Here is a 21,972-nt window from a genome sequence, read left to right on the forward strand (position 1 = left end):
TTTAAATTCCCACTCTCTGCACTATTTTTATGTCTCATAAGTTCTCTAAATTCATTTAAGCACATGAATGATAACTAACCGAAATTCTTTTGCCTTTTCTTTTTGACTGGGGTGGGAAACTGCAAAAGAATAAGCTCATGGGTACAACTTCATGCAATGTTTCATTTACTATGAAACAACAAACACATGTTCAGTTCTGGGTTCCTCAGGAAAAGGAAGACAGGCAGAGGGTCCTGTAGAGGCCCACAGAGATGACGAGGGTCTGGAGCATCTCTCTAATGAGGAAAGACAGCAGGAGCTGGGCCAGTTTAGACGAGAGAAGACTGAGAGGCGATCTAATTAATACATGTAAATATCTTCAAGGCCAGTGCCAGGAGGACTGTGCCAACTTTTTCTGTGGAGCCCAGCCATGTGACAAGGAGCAATGGCCATAAAATAAACCACAAAAGTTTCACCTCAGCATGAGAAGAACTTATGTGCGGGGTGGCAGAGCACTGGAACAGCTGCCCAGGGAGATCGTGGAGCCTCCCTCTCTGGAGACATTCCAAACCCAGCGCGACACCTTCCCGTGTCACCTGCTCCGGACGATCTCCAGAGGCACCTTCCACCCCTGACGATTCTACAGCTCTGTGCCACACGAGTGCCGATCTAGCCACTGAAATAAATGGGCAGGAGATCTTTCTCCTTTTTAATGCCTTTATTAAGAAGAATCAGCTCAGGTGGGGAGAAATCGATGGGTCGTGCCCACGCTGCCGTTGCTCCCAGGCGTGGCACGGAGGAGGAGGGTGATGCAGCTTTGTCCCCAGGTCTGCAGGCAGAGCTGGGGATTCCGTCCTCACGGGACAGCAGCAGATTCCTGCTTGTTTGTCTAACACCCCGGGGCGTCTCTTTAATCAGCATCTTTTCAGGTTAGGGTGAGAAGCAAAAAGGATCCAAGCAGGTACGGGACTACGCTCTCATCCTTAGACGTCCTTAGGTCACTTGTTGGCTCGTAATTTTAGGGGTTTTTCTTGTAAAAGCTGTAAAAATTCGGGGCGCAGTGCATTTCTCATCTGCATACTGGCTGTGATGTCACTCCTGTTCTGGGTCTGTCCCCATGTCCCTCCCTGGCAAGCAGCCAGCATCAGGGGGACAATGGTTAACCACCAGCCATTAACGGGTAATTAAAGAACTTTTCTTTGGCAGTGAAACTGACTTACAACAACTGGTCTGACTTGTTTTTAACTCTGCCACCTAAAAAAAATAGATATCTTTCTATTCACAACAGCCACCAGGGGTGCAGCCGGGCCCTCTGCAGGCCCAGCCCAGGCCGGTGTCGCTCGGCGGGGCCGGAGCCGCAGCGCGGAGCCCGCGGCGCTCCCGCCCCTCGGCACAGGCGCGGCGGAGCGCGGCCCGGCCATGCCCGTGAGTTGTGCGGGCCCTGCCCGTGCCGGGGCCGCCCGGCCCGGCCTCTGCGGGGCTTTGCGGGGCGGGGGGTGACCGTGCCCGGGCTGTTGCCGGGGCGGCCGCAGAGGCCGCGGCGGGCCCGGCTGCGGCCGCGCTCGGGGCAGCCCCGGGCCCGGCCCGCTCCGTAACGCGCCGTGCGCTTTTCCTCCTGCCCCTCCCAGCTGGCCAAAGACCTGGCGCATCCCTCCCTAGAGGATGAGAAGAGGAAGCACAAAAAGAAACGTCTTGTGCAGAGCCCGAACTCCTACTTCATGGACGTAAAATGTCCAGGTAAATATTGGAAATGTTCGTGCGTTGTGGAAGGAACAAAATTGATTTTTGTATATCGTGCATATAACGGTTGGTTATTATTTCTTATCTGAGTTTGGTTTGTCTATTCTGTAGAGAAAAAGGTCTGTGTATTGCTTTGGGTTTTTTAACAATAAATGTGTTTTCCATATTTGGAAAAAGTTAATGTAAACAATCAGACTTTTCTTTTCTGGAGGTTCTGGCATGAGGGCTTCTTTACTTGGGTTTTTTCCTTTATAAAACACTTGCAAGTAGGGAAAAACCCAACCCCCTAGGTTTACATGTATAAAAAGTGAAATTAAATGCATGCATTAAAGTATCCATAGCACAAGTTTCAAACAGAAGCCAACATTGTTTTCCTCCCTTTGTAAGTTAGTCCTGGAAGAACAACTGGAAAAGCTTTTGACAAGGATATATGCAAGGATACTGCACGTATACATACAAGTAAAACATACACCACTGCCTTGTTTGCATGTGCTGTTAAGAACTAAGCTGCCATCTAGCTCATATACAAGGGTTATAAGGTGTTGCCTATGTCCACTTTTCAGAGATCTTCATTACTTTGGCTCAGAGACATCTGTATAATCAACTTCTCTTTCATAAACTGAACTATGGGATTTTGCAGCACTGTGACAGGAATGTGCTGTACCAGTGAACAGCTTTTTTATTCAGCACAGTTACATCCATATTGCCCAGTGTGGTAACTCCCTAGCAACTGCTGCAGCATAAGAAGATCCTAGCAGTAAGAAAACACTTACAATAATGATCTTCCTGACTTAGAACCAGGGAATTGTTGATGTACTCAGGTTTTTCTGATCTTATTATTTCTCAGTAGCCTAGTTTTCTAAGAGGCTCTGAGACATATTCCATCTGAAAGTGAGGTAAGTTAATTTAAACAACCTGAAAGTAAACTGTGGTTCCTTTCAAACAAATATAGGATTGAAGGCTAAGCCTCTGGGTTTGCTTTTTGTTTTTTACACTTTGTTCAAACCAGTATACATGAATGCATACACTGTGACACAGTTAGTGTCAACATAGACCCATAGATCATGGGTTATCTTCATTATTGTTGGGTTAATTGGTTTTTGTGCTTGAGGGGTATATAGAGCAAAGCAGGAGAGCTCCAATAATGCTAGAATCCTATGCACAGGGCATTGAAAATAGCAGATGGCCTTATGTGTCCCTAGGCCAGTGGAACTGGAGGTTCCTACCTTGGTACTCAGATGGGCTGGGCTCATTTCCCTGCCAACACACAAACATTAAAAACTCATCAATATGGAAGTTCAGCTTCAACAGGGGAAAAACAAAATTTGCTGTGATTTAATTTTGGCTCTTCGCAGTTTTTCACAAAGATTTGTACAGTTGCTCTTTGTGATTTAAACAGAGATCTGTTATTTTGTCTAATAGTACTTCTCCCTGCCAAACAGACCTTCAGTCACAGGACCCTGCTCACAGCATGTAGTCTGTCTTAGCTTTCTGATCCACACGTGCTGAAAGTGCAGTCTCTGCTCACCTTTACCTATTCATTTTGTATGTCCACATCCAGATAAAATCCTTTACAGGTTTTCTCCCTCCAAAAATACCACTTGGCTAATTAAAAATACTTTCTAAGTGAAAAAATTTAAAAGCAGTGAAAATCTCATTTCTAAGCCATGTATGAGTGATCTCATCCTTTCTTAAATCATAGAATGTATAAGTTGTAGACAAAAGCATTGCATAGGGAATTAGTGAAATTTTTCTGTGCAAGTCTTTCCATTTATATATTATGTTAGTTTTATAGAATGCAACCAAGCCTTACATGTACCAATTATTAAACAGAAAGCAAACACAGATTGGAACAGCAGTGTTTATATTCCCAGCTTTCAGACTTGGTCAACAGCAGTGTTCTACTGTTACAAGTTAAATATTTCTCCAGCCACATGGGTTCCTCTGTTCAGCAGAGGAGGCTAATCTGGAGCTGCTGAACTTCTTTACAGGAGATGTAATAGGCAAATTAGGGCTTGTCAGCCAGCAGGGTCTGTTGATTTTCATGTGGGAATCAAACCAGTTTCTGTTACCTAACTTGCTTTCCTATGCATGTAAGTAAAGGCAAGCACTTCAGAACACAGCAATGGCTTGCTGAGTTTGGCTTGGTGTGTTGTGTAAGGAAATATAGATGCGTTTTGGACAAGTGTATTTGGAGTACCTGATGCAATTAACACATTAAAAATGATGCTAGAAATACCCAGTGGAAAGTTTCATCATGTTGTTTTTCAGGATGCTACAAGATCACCACTGTCTTCAGCCACGCTCAGACAGTAGTTCTGTGTGTAGGGTGCTCAACTGTCCTGTGCCAGCCAACTGGGGGCAAAGCCAGGCTCACAGAAGGTAAGGGCAGCGTGACACAACTTAAATATGCCACTTTTATAAAGGCATTTTATAGCTTGCAAATATTTCAGCTTGGATTTTGGAAACTGATACTGGAACACTGATTTTGCAAATTGCTTAGAGTTGGCCGGTAGAAACATTGTTAATAGGCCCAGAACTGTGAATTTTTCTTCAGATTCTTTGTTTTTAAATGGCTATACAGCTCTGCCAGGGAGCTAAACACCTACATTGTCATCAAACACTCTTCATTTTAGGTGAATTGTCATTCCCTTCAGCCTGTGTAATGAATACTGCTGTTTAACTCTGAGCTGTGTTTAAAGTTTTAAAAAGCACCATCAAAGGAGTAGGGTACTTTTGCCAGGCTAAAGTAATTCTGTGCCACTGCTAGTCACTAATGGCTTGCCTGTTTGTTTTTAAACAGCCCTACTGTAAAGCAGTTCCCTGGCTCAAAGAGCATTTGTTTAATATCAATTATAAGGGAACAAATAACCACCAATAATGTATATACAGGCAACTGGTATAACACCACTATCTTTGAGTGCAGCCCAATTCTGGGACATGTGAAAAGCACTGGAAACATTTTAGGATTTTAAAAAATGTAAAAATTAATCTAGATTTTATTAATTTCTTGTTTAAAGTGCAAAAGGTGAGCATGCATACAAATGACACATAGCAGTGTTTATATAAAATGCTGCTACACAGGGGTGGTAAACATGAGGAGAGAACACCTGAAGTGAGGCTGTGGAGCAGTTGAAATGGTAACAACACACACTGCAGCTGTTTCAGTTTGGGGTTTGTATCACTAAAGGATGGAACAGTAGACTGAAATTTTAAAATGCACTGGAAGAAAATAAATAGTACATTTTAATCTTATTTTAAGATGAATTGCATGACAGCCATTTTGTTCAGGTTGAGCTAGAGAAGACCTACAATGTTAAATCTTCACCTCTTATAGTACATGAAATTTAAATTTAATCCATTTTTTTTTCTACTTACATTGGATGGGTAATTTTTCAAGCCAGTCTACCAATTTAAGGACTATTCATATCTCTACTCACGTGATTTCTTTGCAGGCTGTTCATTTAGAAGAAAGCAGCACTGAACAGTTCAGCATGTGATTTTTGGATCTGTGTTCCTGAAAGCCTTACCAGTTTAAAAATGCCTGTTACAACAACAATGTAATTATGATTGATTTTGTACAAATTACATGCTACAGCTGACTAATCTGCTGGAATCTCTTTTTCAATAAATGATCTGAAAGTGCAAGTTCTTCCTGTAAGTTTGCAGACAACCGAGCTCTATTTTTATAAGTTTGTTTGAACAGTAAAAACCTTGGACTTCCTGCATCCTTGCCTTGCTAATCATAAACTAGCAGTGTAATGCATATAGTGACAGAAACTGCTTTAAAAGTGCATTTTGTGTATTTTATTACTGCAGCTACCATAACTGCAAGGCTTGCAGAAGCTAGATAAGCTTTTAAATGGCTCATTTGCTTTCAATGTTGCTGTAGTCCCTCCCCTCTCTTGGGTAATTTGGTGATAAATAAAAATGAAAAGTTACTCATCTCTGTTCAGCTGTTTCTCTGGAATGCATGGATTTTCCCTCCTGCTAATTTGATATTGAGACTGCACTTGGTATTCTAAACTGAGATGTCTATCCAAAAAAAAAAAACCAAAACAAAAGTAGTCCTTTGCAAAGCACTGAAAACATGCAGCATAGAGAAGGCAGCTGGCACATAAGCAATTGTAAGTCATGGGACTACACTAAGAGGTGTGAATGGTATCTAGGAACTAGTGCAGCAAACCCTTGCATATTGTTAGTATTAAATACTGGCATTAAGTAATTGCCTTCTTGCAATAAGGAAAATAGTTTAATTGGTTTTTGAAAGCCGTGTCTTTCTAAATGGCTGGTAAAATGTTTTTAACCATGAGAAAATATTAAAACAAAATCTTACATATATCTTACTTTATTAAATAATATCTCAAGTTATGTATCAACAGCTCTTTAAAAGTATCAGGTGTCTTGGTGAGCTAATTATTATTGGAATTTTCTAACTAGCTAATATTCTTTTTATGACTTTGAAAACTTGTACATGTCTAGTCAATAAAATAAACCAAAAACCTGATGCTACAATTGGTTGCATTTGCAAGGTAAGTTTTATTTCTGTTATTTCAAACAGCAAACATGTAAATACCATATGCAGAAGGAGGTGTTTGATACAGAAACAGGTGTACCAATGGAACACACAAGCCTTCTAAGAAAAATAGGGGCTTATGGCAGTGCCACTCACAACAAAGGTTCACTCACAAGTAAGTTTATCATGAAAGCTGCTCTTAATTGACCAGACATGGTCTAGTTAGTTTCTCATGTACAATGCCAGCCCATCAAATTACTGGTTTTAGAACAAAGTTCAAAGTAGCAATATTAATTGTGACCTGAATACATATGCTAAAGCCAGATTGATTCCTAGTCTGTCATATCTCTGCCTTCTCTACCCTAAAAGATAAGAACTCATGATTAATATCAAAGCAGAGACTGTCAGGGACCCATTTTGTTCCAGGTGCTAGAAGATGAAATTATTGGATACTCTTGCAATAAAGACAATACATTATTAATGAATAAAAAAGTGAAGTTTTGGTGAGTGGGCCAGAAACCCCAAGCAAACATTTTTTAAGGTACAATAATGATTGTAATTATGAAGAATATACTAAACTAGTCTTATTGTTATGAATAGAAAGTTGTATTTTTTTTTAAGTTTCAGAGTTAAAAAAACCAAGCCAGACCGAGTCAGACTCCTTTAGGTTCCCTGTGGAAGAAAAGCCCTTAATCACCAGTTGATGGCGGGTGATTAACTGATTGTTTCCCTGATGCTGGCCGCATGCCAAGAAGATACCAAGGGAAACCCTCCAGGGTAAAGAGATGGGCAGTGACACCAGAGACAACATGCAAATGAGAAATGCAGTGCAACCTGGGTTTTTACAGTTTTACAGTTTTTATAAGAAAAACCCCTAAAATCACGAGCCAACAAGTAACTTAAAGTGACGTCTAAGGATGGGAGCATTGTCCCGTACCTGCTTGGATCTTTTTATTTCTCACCCTAACCTGAAAAGAAACTGATTAAAGAGACCCCCCGGGTTTCTAAACCAACAAACCAAGGACTCAACGACTCTCCCGTGAGGACAGAGTCCCCAGTTCTGCCTGCAGACCAGCGGACAAAACTGCATCATCCTCCTGCTTCGTGCCACGCCTGGGAGCAGCGGCGGCGAGGGCGCAACCCGTCGATTTCTTCCCACCTGAGCTGATTCTTCTTAATAAAGGCATGAAAAAGGAGAAAGATCTCCTGCCCATTTATTTCATTATTAGCTCCAATTTAAATGTAGGTAAAACACTGATCCCTCAAAATACTGAATTTCCCTGTTTCTTGGTGACAGGGCAGGTGACAACTGTGAGGATAACACCAAAAGCATTAGTTTGGGAAAGAGGCAGGTAGGGTTATCTTCTCCTAGCTGCTAACCAAGACACCTTACTCCTTAAATTCAGAGCAGCAGAGCTGCTGAGCAGTGCAGGAACCTTTCCTGAAAGATATTTCTATTTTGTCTCAGCCTGGAAGTACTGTCTGATTTAACTGCAGGGGAAGTGAGCTGGGGGTAAATCTTTGAGATGACAGAGATCTTCCATGCCATTGTGAAATACATAAAATGGACACTTCAGATACTACTTTATTCCAATTGTGAAGCTGATAATTAGAAAATCTCACACCTCTAGTCTCGTGTCCAGTTCTGGGCCCCTCACTTCAAGAAAGGCATTGAGGAGCTGGAGCATGTCCAGAGAAAGGCAGTTGCCATTCTTTGTTTCTCTGGGGGAAGGGTCTGGAGCACAAGTCTGACAAGAAGCTGAAGGAGTCTGGAGAAAAGGGGTGACCTTATCACTCTACAACTCCTGACAGAAGGCTGGAGCCAGCGGGGATCAGCCTCTTCTCACAGGGAACAAGTGAAAGGACAAGAGGACATGGCCTCAAGCTGCACCAGGTGAGGATCAGGTTGAACAACAGGAAGAATTTCTGTACAGAAAGGGTGACCAGGCATTGGAAGGAGCTGCCCACAGAGCTGTGGTGTCCCCACCCCTGGACACAGCACTTTGAGCTGTGCTCCAGCTGCCATGGCCGTGTTTGCTTGGTGAAACTTCTACTCCTAGCTTCAAGCATGGACTTTGAGCTGTATTGAGCTATTTGAGTTCCTAATTCCTGTTTACAAGGGAGTAGCTAGGCTACAGAGCACAGTACCATTTCTGGCTACCAAGTGTGTATCACTCAAAAACAATGGGACAGTTTGACACCTTGCACATTGTGCTATTTGGGTGGATTTGAATCTAGAAATAATACCTTTATTGCACAGTAAACTAATTCTACACATTCTCTGTGTCCAATAAAAATGGATGAGAGAATATCTAAAAAATGAAAAGAATTTTACTTTACATTTGAATTTACTTTACATTGGTCTAGATTCATTCTTTTCTAGTTCTTAATCCACAGCTCTGATAAAAGCCTGCTTCTGGGTATAAATCTGCATTCTGGAGGTAGCTTCAAGGTTTGGATTTTGTTGATTTTTTAAGCAAGTAAGGGAAGTGGTATGTGAAAACAAAAAGCAATGGTGACACAATTTTTGTTTAAAAAGTAATACTGAATATTTGTAGCAGACTGGTTTATCACCACAGTCTTTCCTAAAGTAAAAAAATAATGTAATGGAAAAAGAGAAAAAAATAAGACAAAGGATATATGGATATCATATATCCATATATCTGTGAGAATAACAGAGAATGTTATTCTCTGTGAGAATACAAGCAACATATTGGTGTGCTAAAATCAAGATGTGAAATTTTTCAAAAGTTTAACATTCAAGGTAGATAATTTGCACTTAGTGCAAAGAAAAAAGGCTATTTTTTTATCTTGGTCAAGTGTTTCACTAGTTGGTAAAAATAACCTGCTAACTATAATGATCATTTACAGGTGCTACAGAAAGTCACCTTAGACTGTTACATTCTCATTTTCTGTAACTTAGGAACTTCCCTGAGAGATGAATTCCAGTTAGACGTAAGTTTAGCACCACTAGCAGAGATTAAGTGAATTATTTATGCTTTTTCTTCCCATATTCTTAGTGAACTTGAAGTGCAGTTACACCCTTGTCCCTTTGTTTGTCAGCCCAGTGGGTTCAGTGCCTCCCATCTCTCTCAGCCCACAGACTGTTGCCGTTTCTCTTTGTCGAATTCCCTTGCGATCTTTAAGGCGGTGCTGTTGAGCGACACCGACTGCATGTTACAGATAATGGAGACAATGACACCTCTGGGGGGTGCCACTGGCCAAGCACCCACAGCTTCAGGCTCCAGCTCTTCAGGCAGGATGAGGAGGACACTGCTGGCCCCCACGGCGCCCCCGGTGTGAGATGCATAGTGCCTCTGCTGCCTGCAGCAGCCACACTGTTGGTTTTTCTCTACCACAGCCCAAGCCATGGCGTATTTACCATCCCTGTCCCATGACACTTCTGTTTTTGGCACTGGAGTCCACATCATTGCCACTGTGCTTGGCTTGAGGTACCCTGGAAGAAGTTTGGTGTTCTTGTTTTTAAATTGTCCGGCTTGGTAACTGTACAACAAGGCATTTCCAAATTTCAGGAGATCACCTACTGATGACAGGAAGCCACCACCAGCCCACTTGTAAGAGTTGTCCACATAGGGTGCGTTTACCAGCCGTCCCTTTTTGTTGTAAATGTAACACCTAAAATGCAAGAAAATTCAACTTGTCATTTTCATGGACTATGCACCATGATTTTAAGCTGCCCTACCTTAAAAGAGCAAACTGAGCTTGTGTTAGCTTGTTCTTGTGAACATTTAGAGGGTTTTTAAAATATATTTTTGAAATATATTTATTGCAGAAAAGTCAACAAGTAATTCAGACAGAAAAACAAAAATTAAGGTGATTTCTTAGGTTAGAAGCTGTACTTCAATAAAAGTACTAATCCTTCTGCTTAATCTTAGGATATACCAAGAATATCTCTGTCACATCTCTTACTTGTATATTGTATTTAAAGAGATCAGGCTGTTGTGGCGAACCATCCATGTGTGAGGGGACGAGGCTTGAAAGAAAAAGTCCAATCATAATTTGATTAATTTCATACATCATATGAAAAGGACTTGTGGACTAAATATATAACCCAAGGAATTTCAACCTCTGGTGTTTAGACCAAATAAGGTCCATGGAGAGTTATGAAAAGGAAGAGCCCTACATAGATGGCACTTGTGTTGGAAAGCTTTTTAGCAAACTTCTGAATAACTTATAACACTGGAAGTCAGAGGTTGAAACAAAGGAAGAATGATGAATGGTCCAGGATGCAAGACTCCCATCAACTCTGACAGTGATTTAGTATCCTGTTGTCCCCATAATGAGCTTTTTGATCACAGAAAACCCTGTTACAAAGACAGTGACTTATACTGCTAAAAGGTCTAGAGCACAGATTTTTAAGCATTTTCCTGTTAGATAGATATAGTATAACCAAGCCATTAAACAAACCTCAACATGTCAATACATTCTATTTTGAGGCATCAAGCTCCAATTTGTGGAAGCAAACCCATCAGCATCTCAGTTTTGCTTGACAGTAAGTACCTATAAAAACACTCCCAGAAGAGCATCTCTCCCTCTTCTTTGATCCCTCCCATATTTCAGTTTATAAAGGGAAGAACATGTTCTAAAAAACCTTGACTGTACAAAGTTGATAATTTATGAGAACATCACTATCATCCAGATGAGCCTCTGATCCTACAGCCAGAGAGCCTCTGAAATTTTGCAAGCAAACTGAGCACCAGCACCAAGCATCTTAGAATAGGGCAGTGAAGCTGTGCACACACAGTTGCAATACATGCCTGTACTTAATAAACCTCAGCTTCAACACGTTCATTGCTCTTTGAGGGCATTTTAGAAGCCAAACTTTTAAGAAGTCTGAGTCTCATTTTCATGAGGCTGTCACTAAAACCTACTTTGTCATTCAACAGAATTCTTGTCCCACAACAAAATTTAACAGGGGAGTCAATAATCAATTTCTGAGCCCAGACAGGAAATTCAAGAAAATAAGACAAGAAACCCTAGCCTGATCCACTGTATTGGAATGGATTATCCAGTTACATAAATTTCTCTGTTTGTTGTTTTGTTTTTGTAGGAGTAGGGGGGTGGGGGGTATTGGTTGTGTTGGTTTTTTTTCCCTATGTTAAATTAATTTTAAAAATAAATTGATGTTAAACAGAATTTTAATTCTGGTCAACATTCATACTGCAATTTGATTTCTGAAAACCTTGGGTTACTGTGAGACAATTACAATTCCTTGGAACCCTTTAAGTGCCAGTATATTAAGAAAACTAAGGTAATTATATATTCCAACATAATTTCCTTGTTACTCCTTATTTTATTTGCATTTATGTGCTTACTTGTACCCAAAGTAAATGTAAACTTTGAAGTCAGCCCTATTACTCCCTTCACCTCCCATATTCACACTTAGAACAAGAAATATTTATTTCCTTTTCTGTAATTTTATATGGTAATTACAAAACCTATACCATGGCATTGGAACCAGCTACATGAGTAATGCTGAGGTAACATACAACACTTCATTTAAATGTCTGGGAAAATAAAAATCACACATTCTTAATCCAACTGTCTTAAGATAAAAAGGACAACAGTTTTAGTGGAAAAAATAAGAGTTCCACCCCTGTTTACCTTGCTCTGTTATATATCATTGCTTCATTGTCATCTAGGACAGTTGACAGCATATCCAAATCTCGAAACATTTTCAGCATATAATCTGTAAATTTTTGTCCTGAAGCTCTCTCCACCACAGCACTTAAGAGAGTAAAGCCATACGTTGAGTACAAGAACTGACTGCCTTGAAGAAACACAGTGAGAAAGGGAAAACCCCAAGTTAATTGCATGATACTGAAATGGAATCATACATGCAAATAAAACTATTTATAGCAATTAATAATCAACCATTGTTGATCCTAGGCCTAGGAACTTCTGTACTGCAGCAGACACACATCCTGCTGAGAGAACAGCACTAAAATCTTCCAGGGATCTGTGTGTACAGTCAGGTTTCATGCCAAGGTGTCAACACTGACATTTAACATCCTTTCCAGGAGATTTACCACATCAGGTCTAACAAGGATGTCTGGATTTGGAAAGCTGGCACAAGCCATAAAATTACTGCTTAAAAGATGCTCAGCTACTGTGACTTGTGTGTCCATACCCTGGAGAAGGGAAAACAACAGCAATACTCACATTTTTCAAGGGCATTCATGACTTTTAGCACAGTGTTTCTATTTCTAGAATATCCCAAAAGATTATATGAACACAAGCATTATTTAAGACAACAGAATTTATTTACAAAACAACATTTCATTTTTTAAAAGCTCATCCTTGTGCTAATGCTTTCCATGAAACATTTACATATTGAGCAACTGCTAAAGTGCCTACAGTTGAGACAGATCTCTTATTTGAAGTGAGCTCTCCAAGATGGTGAGTGTTTAACTTCACCCTTTTTCTACCCCTCTCCCCTTAAATGCACATTATTTACTGTTTATCAGCAATGCATGTCATTTACCTTAACCTAAGTAGTTTAAAACTTACACTTGAAGTTCCTCAAAGTCCTCTCAAGACCTAATTTAAATAATGCCAGAAATAAATTACTTCAGTAATTCTGTGATCCTTTGGTTTTTTGTAGATTTTTTTAGGTCTGATTTAGTGCCTCAGTAAAACTTTTTGCTTTTGGTTCCTATTGAGAAGGGCCAGAACATGACTACAGCAAGTTGGTATTTGCTTACAAAATACTTTGTAGATACAAATTTGTTACCAGAATTATCTTCTGCTCCAGCATTTATAAATCCACTGGTATGTTTCAGAGCACTGAGTGCATTACTTACTGCTCCTGGGAGAAAAATCTTATACATAAATATTACATGACCAGGTGGTTTGTGCAGAACACACCAAATACTTCTCTGCTGAGCTTTTAATGGGGCACGTGAAGAAAAGAAAAAAAAGGGAGGGAAGCAGAACAAACCAAAACCCCCACACAAACACTCTTCCCATTTATATGTAATCATCATTACATATAAAGCTTTGAAACAAAACTCTCACCAGAGCAGCATATTTTGGTCTACATTAATAGAAACTCACCTGGTTTAAAGAATAAGGGATCATTTTTAAATATCTTCAGTGACTCAATCACACTTTCAAATTTTTCCTTCAAATAATACTCTTCCTGGTCAAACTCCTTGTCGTTCCTGCCAGGCTTTGAACTTCGGCTCTTTGTCTCACTATCATGTTCTTTCTTCTGTTTGCCACAATCAGTGTTTTCAGTCCCTTTACCTTCTTTTGCTTTTTGTTCTTTATCCTGATGGGATTTGGTTAGCTTAAGTGCTCTGTTTGCCTTTTCCTTTTCTTCTTTTACTTTTGTAATATCTTTTTCATAGTGACGAATCCCACTCAAGTGTGAAACTAACTGTCTTGTGGTAATAGTGACCTAGGTAGACAGGATAATGTGAGCTCTCTTCATTAAAAGACAAACAATAAATCAGCAACAAAGTAAAATTCACCACGACAAAGAAGAGATAAAGGTGCAAGACCTTTTAAATATCACATATTAAATACAGTATTATATATATATATGGACTACACACTTGATATAAAAGTAAAGATACAAATATGCTTTTTTGAGCAAGAAACATCAGTACTTGTCTAAATGATTTTGAGTGTTTTGTAGGAATTGGTCCAAATCAGGCACCTGTACACAGCTATGTAGTGATAGGACCAAAAACTTTAAAAACTCTTACCAATAAACACTTACATACCTTTTCACCCTCGTAGACTTTTTCTGGAAATTCAGGGACATATTTCTGCACTGGAGCATCTAAATCCAGCTTCCCCTCTTCCCAGAGTTTGGCAACAGCCATCATTGTGAGGCACTTGCTGATGCTGGCGATGCGCATGATGGTCTCTGGCTTGCACACCACGCGGTTCTCCACGTCAGCATAGCCCAAACCTGCCAGGAAATAAAAACACTCTGCTGAGGCCTTTGCACAGAGACATGTTGAGTTCATTACATGCAATCAATTTGATTTACTGGCTCTTTGAAATATTTTTCCTCCAGATAAACTGGGATACGAAGCATTGGTGAGTCCCAGCCCCTGCTTCAGTTCAGTCAATAACATTTTACTGTAGCAGCAGCAGTTAATCAGGGCCCATTGGGTTAGACAATGGCATCTCAAGTTGCTGATTAAGACTACAACAAATACAATGATAAATGAGATTAAGATTAAGCCAAAATGTACACTTCTGAGGTCAAATTTTCAGTGTAGAAAACCCAAAGAGACCAAAATCTAGACCATAAAGTAACTGACCAACAGTCATAAACACTCCTTTTACTGTTCTGAATTAATGGCTGAAGGAGAAAAAAGGGTCTTATTTTATCAAAACAGAAACTGAGAGAGGAAATCACTCACCAATTCATACCAATTACCTAAGCGGTAAGGTTTCACAGAACGGAGGTGTTACTATGTTTCAACATCACTCAGCATGACTTCAATTAAAATACAACTTAACAGTCTCTGTAACAGTGTTTTCTTTTGTAACTAACCCACAAGTCTGGTAGCAAGAACTGGAATTAATAAGGCATTATCGAGCTGCCAAACTAGCCTTCAGTTTGAGTGAGGTTTGAAGAAAGTGCAAGGGATGTTGCAGCACAAAAACAAGAAAATTCAGCAATGACATCCTTGCAGTTTGCAGTACAAGAAAGGCCTGCAGGCAACACACCTCTGTCTCTATAAAACTGTAGTCTAACAATGAACTGCTCAGGAAATAAAACCCCAAACCTTGACAAAGTACAAGAAGTAAAACATACGACATGCCATTTGCCCAGGACCCTTTCTCTTTATAGCTGCTACTCAAGTGCCTGGTGGTTGTTAATGCAGATGCATTCCCCTCAGTAAAAACACCTTTCTGAAAGGATAATGCCTGATAAATCCCAGTACCAGCCCACAAACAGGAGACAGGTCACCAAATGTGAGCCCTTGTTCCTTTGATGCTGAGGAAGCTCCTGTGGGGAGAACAGTTCTTTACCTCCTACACACAGTGCCACCAGAGCACTGTTCAGCTCTGTGCCCAGAGTACGTTCAAAGGTTAATCTGAAAAATTAATGCAAGACAGCTTCTCCAATCTAACTGCAGAGACATACTAGCATATTCAGAAAGTTAACAAATTATAAATTCATGGAAATTATTGAAGTTTACCAAGGAAGGTGTCATTTGATACTCCCTAAGCACCCATTTCTGGCTGCTGTACAGAAATGGGACATCAGGCTGACAAAATTCCAGCCTGATTAACTTGTCTGAATTGTTCATTTTTGAAATGTTCATCAGTTCTTGACATTATGCACAACTACTACTCCCATATACTGACCTTCTGACCAGACTTCCTTTCCATCTACAGAAACTCCAACTAATATACCAGGGATTCCTGCTTCATCCTGCAAAAAAACAAAATGGAGAGAAGACATTTAGAAGGATATTTAAATTAAAAAACACCTCCTCCCAAGCCCTTGAACTGAAAAAGCTACAAAACCCCTACAAATAAACCTGCTTATTGTTGTCAAATTATAGTTGAGATTTTGTTATGTACCAGTTTGGTTGAACTGCTGCAAAGCTGCTTTTGCAAAGCTGACATTTTAACTCAGCTATTGGGAAAAACATACCTAACAAGAATAGCAAGGTAATATTTTTGCTTTAATAATTCAGTTAAATTACTGGATGGAACAAGCAAAAGGAACAAAACATGACAGTCAATATGCAGCCGGCAAACTGCATCACCTACTGGGCAGGCAAGATTTCAAAAAAGCTTCAGCTGGATTTTCGACGTAACTACAACGTGCTTTTTAAACAGAATCACAGAATATCCTGAGTCGGAAGGGACCCACAAGGATGTTAGGGGCCAGCTCCTGGCCCTGCAAGGAGAGCTCCAACGATCCCACCCTGCCAGGCTTGCGAGCAGCGACCACTTACCTGGGGAGCCTGTTCAGCGCCTGACCACCCTCTAAGTAAAAAACTTTCCCTAAAACCCACCTAAACTTCTCCTGGCATGGTTTTCTGGTATTCCCTAGTCACAGAAACGCAGAGATCGGTGCCTGCCCCCGCGCCTCCCCTCATGAGGCAGCTGCAGCCCGCAGTGAGGTCTCTCCTCCAGGCTGAGCCGAGTGCCCTCGGACGGCTCTTGCCTCTCCTTCCCACAGCCTTTAAGGCCCGCCTTGCTCTCAGACACCCCGTACTGTGCCACACTTCCGTACACCCCTGTACCGAGCTGGCCTGAGCTGCGCCAGCACCCGCAGCCTCCCGCGGTGCCCCCTCAGCACCTTGATCCTCCGCACCAGGTCCCGGCTCCTCTCCACGGCCGCGCCGAAGCCCCGCGGCGACGGCGGCTTCTCCTCCCGCCCGCTCTCAGCCTCGCCTCCCTCCGGCGCCGCCCGAACGCCCAGAGCCAGCCCCAGCGCCAGCCCCCAGCCCCTGCGGGCCGCGGGGAGCCGCCCGGGAGCCGCCGCCCGCCACAGGGCCCGCGCCAGGCCCGCCATGGCCGGGGCGGACATGGCAGCGCCGGGCCGCAGGCAGCGCCTCGCCGGGCCGAGCCCCGAGCGCATCGAGCGCCGCCGCCTCACGGGGCAGCGCGGCCGCGGCGGCGGGACGGGCTCGGGCGGGACCGGGCTCGGGCGGGACGGGGATCGGGCGGGACGGGATCGGGCGGGACGGGCTCCGCCGTCCCCGCGGGCCGCTTCCCCGCGGCTCGGCACGACTGGCCGGCCAGGGAGGGAAGCGGAATCACAGGAACGGTGAGGCTGGAAAAGAGCTCTGGGATCAGCCAGAGTCCAGCCCGTGACCACCGAGCAGCACCGCAGCAAATGGACCACGGCACCAAGTGCAGCGCCCAGCCTTTCCTTGGGCATCTCCAGGGTCGGTGACTCCCAACACCTTCCTGGTCAGAGCCCATTCCAATGTCACTCTTTCAGCGAAAAAGTCTTCCTAGTGCCCATCCTAAATCTCCCCTGGTGTAGGTTAAGACTGTGTCCTCTCATCCTGTCACTTGTGTGGAAGTAAAGTCAGACCCCCACCTGGCTACACCCTCCTGGTGTAGGGAGTTCTAGAGGGCAATAAGGTCTTCCCAGAATCTCTTTTTCTCCAGGTTAAACACCCCCAGCTCCCTCATCTAATCCAACTTGCGCTCCAGACCTTTGCCCATCCCTTGTCCTTCTTAGGACGCACTGCAGCACCTCAGTGTCCTCTTGTCTTGAAGGGCACAGAACTGGACACAGCACTTGAGAGGTGGCCTCACCAGTGCCAAGTACAGGGCTCCTTTAATTAACCACCAAAAGCCACCAGCTGCATCCACAGGTGATATTTAGCAAAATGAGCCAAAACCCTGTGAATCCTCCCCAAGGACTTATTGTTTGAAAATAAAAGTTTTTGAAGCAGAGCCCCAGCAGGCTCAGCACCACTCACCCTTCCTCCTGATGGAGGTGAGGTTGTAGCTCCTGCCAGGACCAATGTGGCTCTGATAAAATAACCTTGTGTTAATCAACACTTTCATTGCTCTGATGCATAAGAAAAAGGCAGAGAAGGTGAAGAATACTTGAAGTCACAAAGTAATTACTTAACTCTGCACTCGCCAGCAAATGTTTGCAGAATCAAATGAAAAAAGCTTGCTGTTAAACATATGCCAGGCAGAAGTTAGGCTAACTCCCAGATGAAACCTCTTAGCTGCAAGATGACCATATTTGAACTAGGTTTGTCAGGAATTACTTAGAGCAGCCTAATCTTCCAGCACTGGCTGTAGTGTCATGTTTCAGCCTAGAAGAGTGGATGGCACAGCTGGCAAATACAGAGTTCTAGGACAGACTCCCCACTTCTGCTTACAAGCATGGCTCACTTCTTTGAGATGCTAACCTAGGGATTTCAACCTTCTTCATGTCCAGCGATCTCAAAAATGGCAGGATTTGGCAGAAAGTTGGGCCAAATAGCTTCCATGTGTGAAGTCAAATGCAGACCAGATGCTACCCTTGTCACTGGAGACATTTATTGCTCATTAGTATTTTCTCAATAAAACTCCACTGCTTATCACAGTACAGCTTCATACTCAGCTGGTACAAGATGATGTATTTACTTTCTTGTAACTCATTTTCACAGTGTCAAACTGTCTCTGGAAGCATTTTGCAGCAGGATTCTCTGCATTCCTACATTAACCTGCTCAGCATGAACACTCTTTGACATCACACTTTTGAATAGGCCAGAAACAGAGCTTGTCATTTTTCTGTTTGCCTTAATGAAGAGCTTTGTGCTAAATGCAGTAGCACAACTTGGCCTACTGCTATCTGCTTTATCTTCCTCTAAACTGCTGGGTTTGCTAACTTTGACTTGAGCTATCAGGCTTACAATGTTTTGAGGATTTTCTACTCTTTTTCTTCTGATAGCAATAGAAAATGAGGACAGCAAGCACTGGGCTGATCCAATTATAATTTGACAAAAAAGACAATGTTTTTCTTTCATTCTTGTCCATCAGTGACTCAGAAGTACAGGCACAGAGTCTCATCTTTATGTAACACAACCAGAAAAGTCAATCTGGACACCCCATCTGGCATGGTGGAAAAATCTCCACATGGTTGGTTAAGTACTAAACCAGCTGATTTTATTCCTGCTCTGCCTCCTTGCCAGGCTATACTTGCTGGATTTGTGTTGAGATATGCCTTATTCAGATGATAAAGAAAGGTGTGAGACAATGGGTCTCTCAACAAGGCAGGGCTGTGCTCACTCTCCTCCACTTGGGCCCAGAACTGGAGTCTCACCACCAAGAATCCCTTAAGGTTTTACAGCCTCTAAGACAAACACCAAATGCCCAATAATACAAGATCTTCAAACAAAGTGCTGCTGTCTCTTCCCAGTTATCTTGCTCTGCAGTTGCATGCCACAGCATTCTCTGGCTTTTTCACAGCACTGTGATGAAGTGAGCTGGGGAAGCACAGGAAGGTGGCAGCAGCTTTTGTGCTGTTCTGCAGTGCTGGAGCCCACCAGCAAAAGGTGCCCTGCTGCTGATGGTCACCAGCTTGTGGAAACATCAGGCAACTGCAAACTGTGAGGCTTCATCAACATTTCCTAAAACATGACTCTCGGGGCAAAAAAAGAAATCAGGAATTTTGAAAACAACTTCATGACTTCTGTCAGTCCTCCTGCATTTCTGCAAATGCTTTCATGGATTCTGACGTCTCAGCAATAATAACAGATGTTATTATGGCTGTTCCTGCTTGTAGGTCTGGACTTTGATCACATTATTTTTGCTATCATGATCTCATTTGCTTTTCTAGTTCACTGACAAACTCTGCAGTGACACGCCCCTAAATGTAACCCCTCCACTGAAAAAATGGGTAATGTTTTTAACAAACAACATGTAAGGTTTGAAAGATGGAAAACAAGTGATTAGTATCAGTATTCCCCTGATAAAGGGCTGGGCAAACCTGAAATCACGAGCCCATCTCTGCTCTTTCATATTATTAAATACCATTTGCAACTGCCACAGGACCCAGACTGAAGCTTGTAGGATGAATGTGTAGGAAAGGGCTCTTAAAAATGAAGAATGTAGTAGTGTAAGGAAGCTCCTTTGTTTTCATTTTTGGATTTATTGTGAAACAATGAAATGGTCCATTAATCCAATGAATTCCCATTATTCCAGCTGGATTCTACTAATTAAAGACTAACTTCTGTGAAGATTTCTGTCTCTAAGTGTTGAATCTAATGGAAAACAATTAACAGACAAGAGTTAAAGTTGTCAAAAAGGACTGTAACTTGTATTTGTACTAGATAAAATGAAGAAAAATAGGAAAACAGCAATTAAAAAATATTATCTATGTGTACATAGATATGTGGAAAATTTATGTTGATGGAAAATGCAAAGAGCGGATAAAATGAAGAAAAATAGGAAAACAGCAATTTAAAAATATTATCTATGTGTACAATGATATGTGGAAAATTTATGTTGATGGAAAATGCAAAGAGTGAAGGGATAACAATTACCTTGATCAAACTTGATGTTTCTACTCTCAGCACAGGAAGGAAATAAAAGACCCAAATTATTTCTGAATTAGAAAAGAAGATAAATAAAGAGAATATTAGATGTAGAGAGAAATCAAGCTCTGCTTTCTGTCTCTTTTCAGAAACAATTTCATTTTCCTCTCCCTTTTCAGAAGCAATTTTGTTTATTTGAGAACCAAGAGACAGAATTTTTATTTCCCTCTGGCTTGAAGCATTTGCACAGTAGATGGCAGTAAAAACCTCACCCATTTAACCAGTTGCTAGCAAAGGGAGTGGTTCCACTGCCGTGGGAGCTTCCTTGGGTGTCACAGAGACTGAACTCAGTTATTACAGTCTCCTCACCCTCATACATTTTTTTGGCTTGTCTTGTCAGTATAGCAGTCTTCAGAGTATTATTATTTATCAAGTAGGGTAAGAGCAGCATGACCTCAGTGTGTACCACTGCAGTAACAGAGCTGCACTGCCAATCTGCACTTTTAACATTCTGTGCTAGGGCAGTCAGAGCCAGCCATAAAGCCAAGCACAATCCCCCTAAAGGTACAGAAATAAGGGCAAACTCACAGCTCAAGTTGAACATTTAAATCTTCCCCAAGTTGTTTGGGTTGGTTTGGGTCTTTTCCATAAGGTCAGCTGAGAAACATTAGTCAGGAACAAATCTTTAAGCATGTAAGATATCTGATAAGAGAACCAAGGGAAAGAGCAGGATTAAAGCAGTGGGTCTTCAGACAGTGAGATCAACACGTTTATCATCAGCTCTGCTTAATTTACTTCATTTTCCTGTGTACTCAGGATATATCATCTGGGCATTATATACTTTCAATGAAATAGAATATGCAAGTTTTGTAGTGCCACACTGTTACCGCCTTGGTTTCAGAAGCTGCATGCAGTCTGACACAGTTCCTAAAAAAACAGGATGGAAGTTTGGAAAATATTTTGCATGTTAAGAAAAGGAATGCTGAAAAGACCATGCTGTGGTTACAGATCAGCCAAAGGGCACACGCACTTATTTTATTTCTTTGCAAAAACATTGGTTTTAAAATTCCAGTTTTGCAGTGGTGATTTTCTCATAGTTTTAATTCAGGGTCTACTTGAAACTTTTTTGGACCCAGAGGAAAAATAACTTTCACCAGCTGAAAGTATGTAGTGAAGGAACATTTGTGAAATACATCAGTGTAAAAAAAGAGAAAACCACCACACATACACTCTCCCTCCAAAGAAAAGAAAACATGCAGATTTTTTTTTCTGTTTTTCCTGAAGTTTTTCTCCAGGTAACAATCCCTTCTGGTAGAAAACAGCACAAAGAGTACTGAACAATTATGTGCCTGAGAATATACTCACATTTATCATTACAATTCAGTTGCTGTGTGGAACCTTTTTACCCTTTCCAGATTTTTTTTTCCACTTACTGGGCAGAGGTACAAGACACCATGGAAAATGATGGTGTGCAGCACCACTGCTCAGAGTGCCAGAAGCATCAGAGAGTTTCACTTTCCAGTTATATCTTTTCAGACTCAATCATATTGTTTCAAAACAAAGTAAAAGCCATGGAAGGTGTAAAACACCTGAAAGATTAAACATATTAACAAGGTATTGTGAGGCTCGTATGCCCAAAGATAGAATTACATGTGCAAGCACTTGGGAAAGCTTTCTGGCTTGCTCTAGAAAGAGCTTCTCACAGGTAGGTGATAACTACCTTTCCTTCCACACCCATTCTCC

At 41.7% G+C, this 21,972-nt stretch overlaps 2 protein-coding genes across 3 annotated transcripts; one reads left to right on the forward strand and one right to left on the reverse strand.

Annotated features, from left to right (window-relative positions):
- Positions 1-1,255: 1,255 nt before the first annotated feature.
- On the forward strand, positions 1,256-5,660 carry RPS27L (ribosomal protein S27 like). Its single transcript, XM_064389013.1, has 4 exons — positions 1,256-1,404; positions 1,608-1,716; positions 3,991-4,101; positions 5,175-5,660. The coding sequence occupies exons 1-4, from the start codon at positions 1,399-1,401 to the stop codon at positions 5,201-5,203; spliced, it is 255 nt and encodes an 84-aa protein (XP_064245083.1). The 5' UTR covers positions 1,256-1,398; the 3' UTR covers positions 5,204-5,660.
- A 2,888-nt stretch (positions 5,661-8,548) lies between these two features.
- LACTB (lactamase beta) lies at positions 8,549-20,794 on the reverse strand. Of its 2 annotated transcripts, none has more exons than XM_064388988.1 (6): positions 20,239-20,794; positions 15,593-15,659; positions 13,987-14,177; positions 13,313-13,658; positions 11,861-12,026; positions 8,549-9,871 (listed from the first exon to the last, which is right to left on the reverse strand). In XM_064388988.1, exons 1-6 carry the CDS (start codon positions 20,503-20,505, stop codon positions 9,328-9,330), a joined length of 1,581 nt encoding a protein of 526 aa, XP_064245058.1. In that variant the 5' UTR covers positions 20,506-20,794; the 3' UTR covers positions 8,549-9,327. The 2 variants fall into 2 exon arrangements, with proteins under 2 accessions (XP_064245058.1, XP_064245057.1); XM_064388987.1 differs by lacking the exon at positions 20,239-20,794 and adding an exon at positions 16,539-17,365.
- Between the last annotated feature and the right edge of the window lie 1,178 nt (positions 20,795-21,972).

This window comes from Passer domesticus, chromosome 14 (genome assembly GCF_036417665.1).
Source record: "Passer domesticus isolate bPasDom1 chromosome 14, bPasDom1.hap1, whole genome shotgun sequence".
NCBI classification, from domain to species: Eukaryota; Metazoa; Chordata; class Aves; order Passeriformes; family Passeridae; genus Passer; species Passer domesticus.

Bases quoted from the DNA above. Each gene is read 5' to 3' on its own strand.
- RPS27L (XM_064389013.1), top strand. The intron at 1,717-3,990 runs GTAAATATTGGA...GTTGTTTTTCAG, and splicing joins CATGGACGTAAAATGTCCAG to GATGCTACAAGATCACCACT. The intron at 4,102-5,174 runs GTAAGGGCAGCG...ATTTCTTTGCAG, and splicing joins CAAAGCCAGGCTCACAGAAG to GCTGTTCATTTAGAAGAAAG.
- LACTB (XM_064388987.1), bottom strand. From the start codon at position 17,123: ATGCCCAAGGAAAGGCTGGGCGCTGCACTTGGTGCCGTGGTCCATTTG. The intron at 12,027-13,312 runs GTGAGTTTCTAT...TGTTTCTTCAAG, and splicing joins TCCCTTATTCTTTAAACCAG to GCAGTCAGTTCTTGTACTCA. The intron at 9,872-11,860 runs GTAAACAGGGGT...CTTGCATTTTAG, and splicing joins ATGATATATAACAGAGCAAG to GTGTTACATTTACAACAAAA.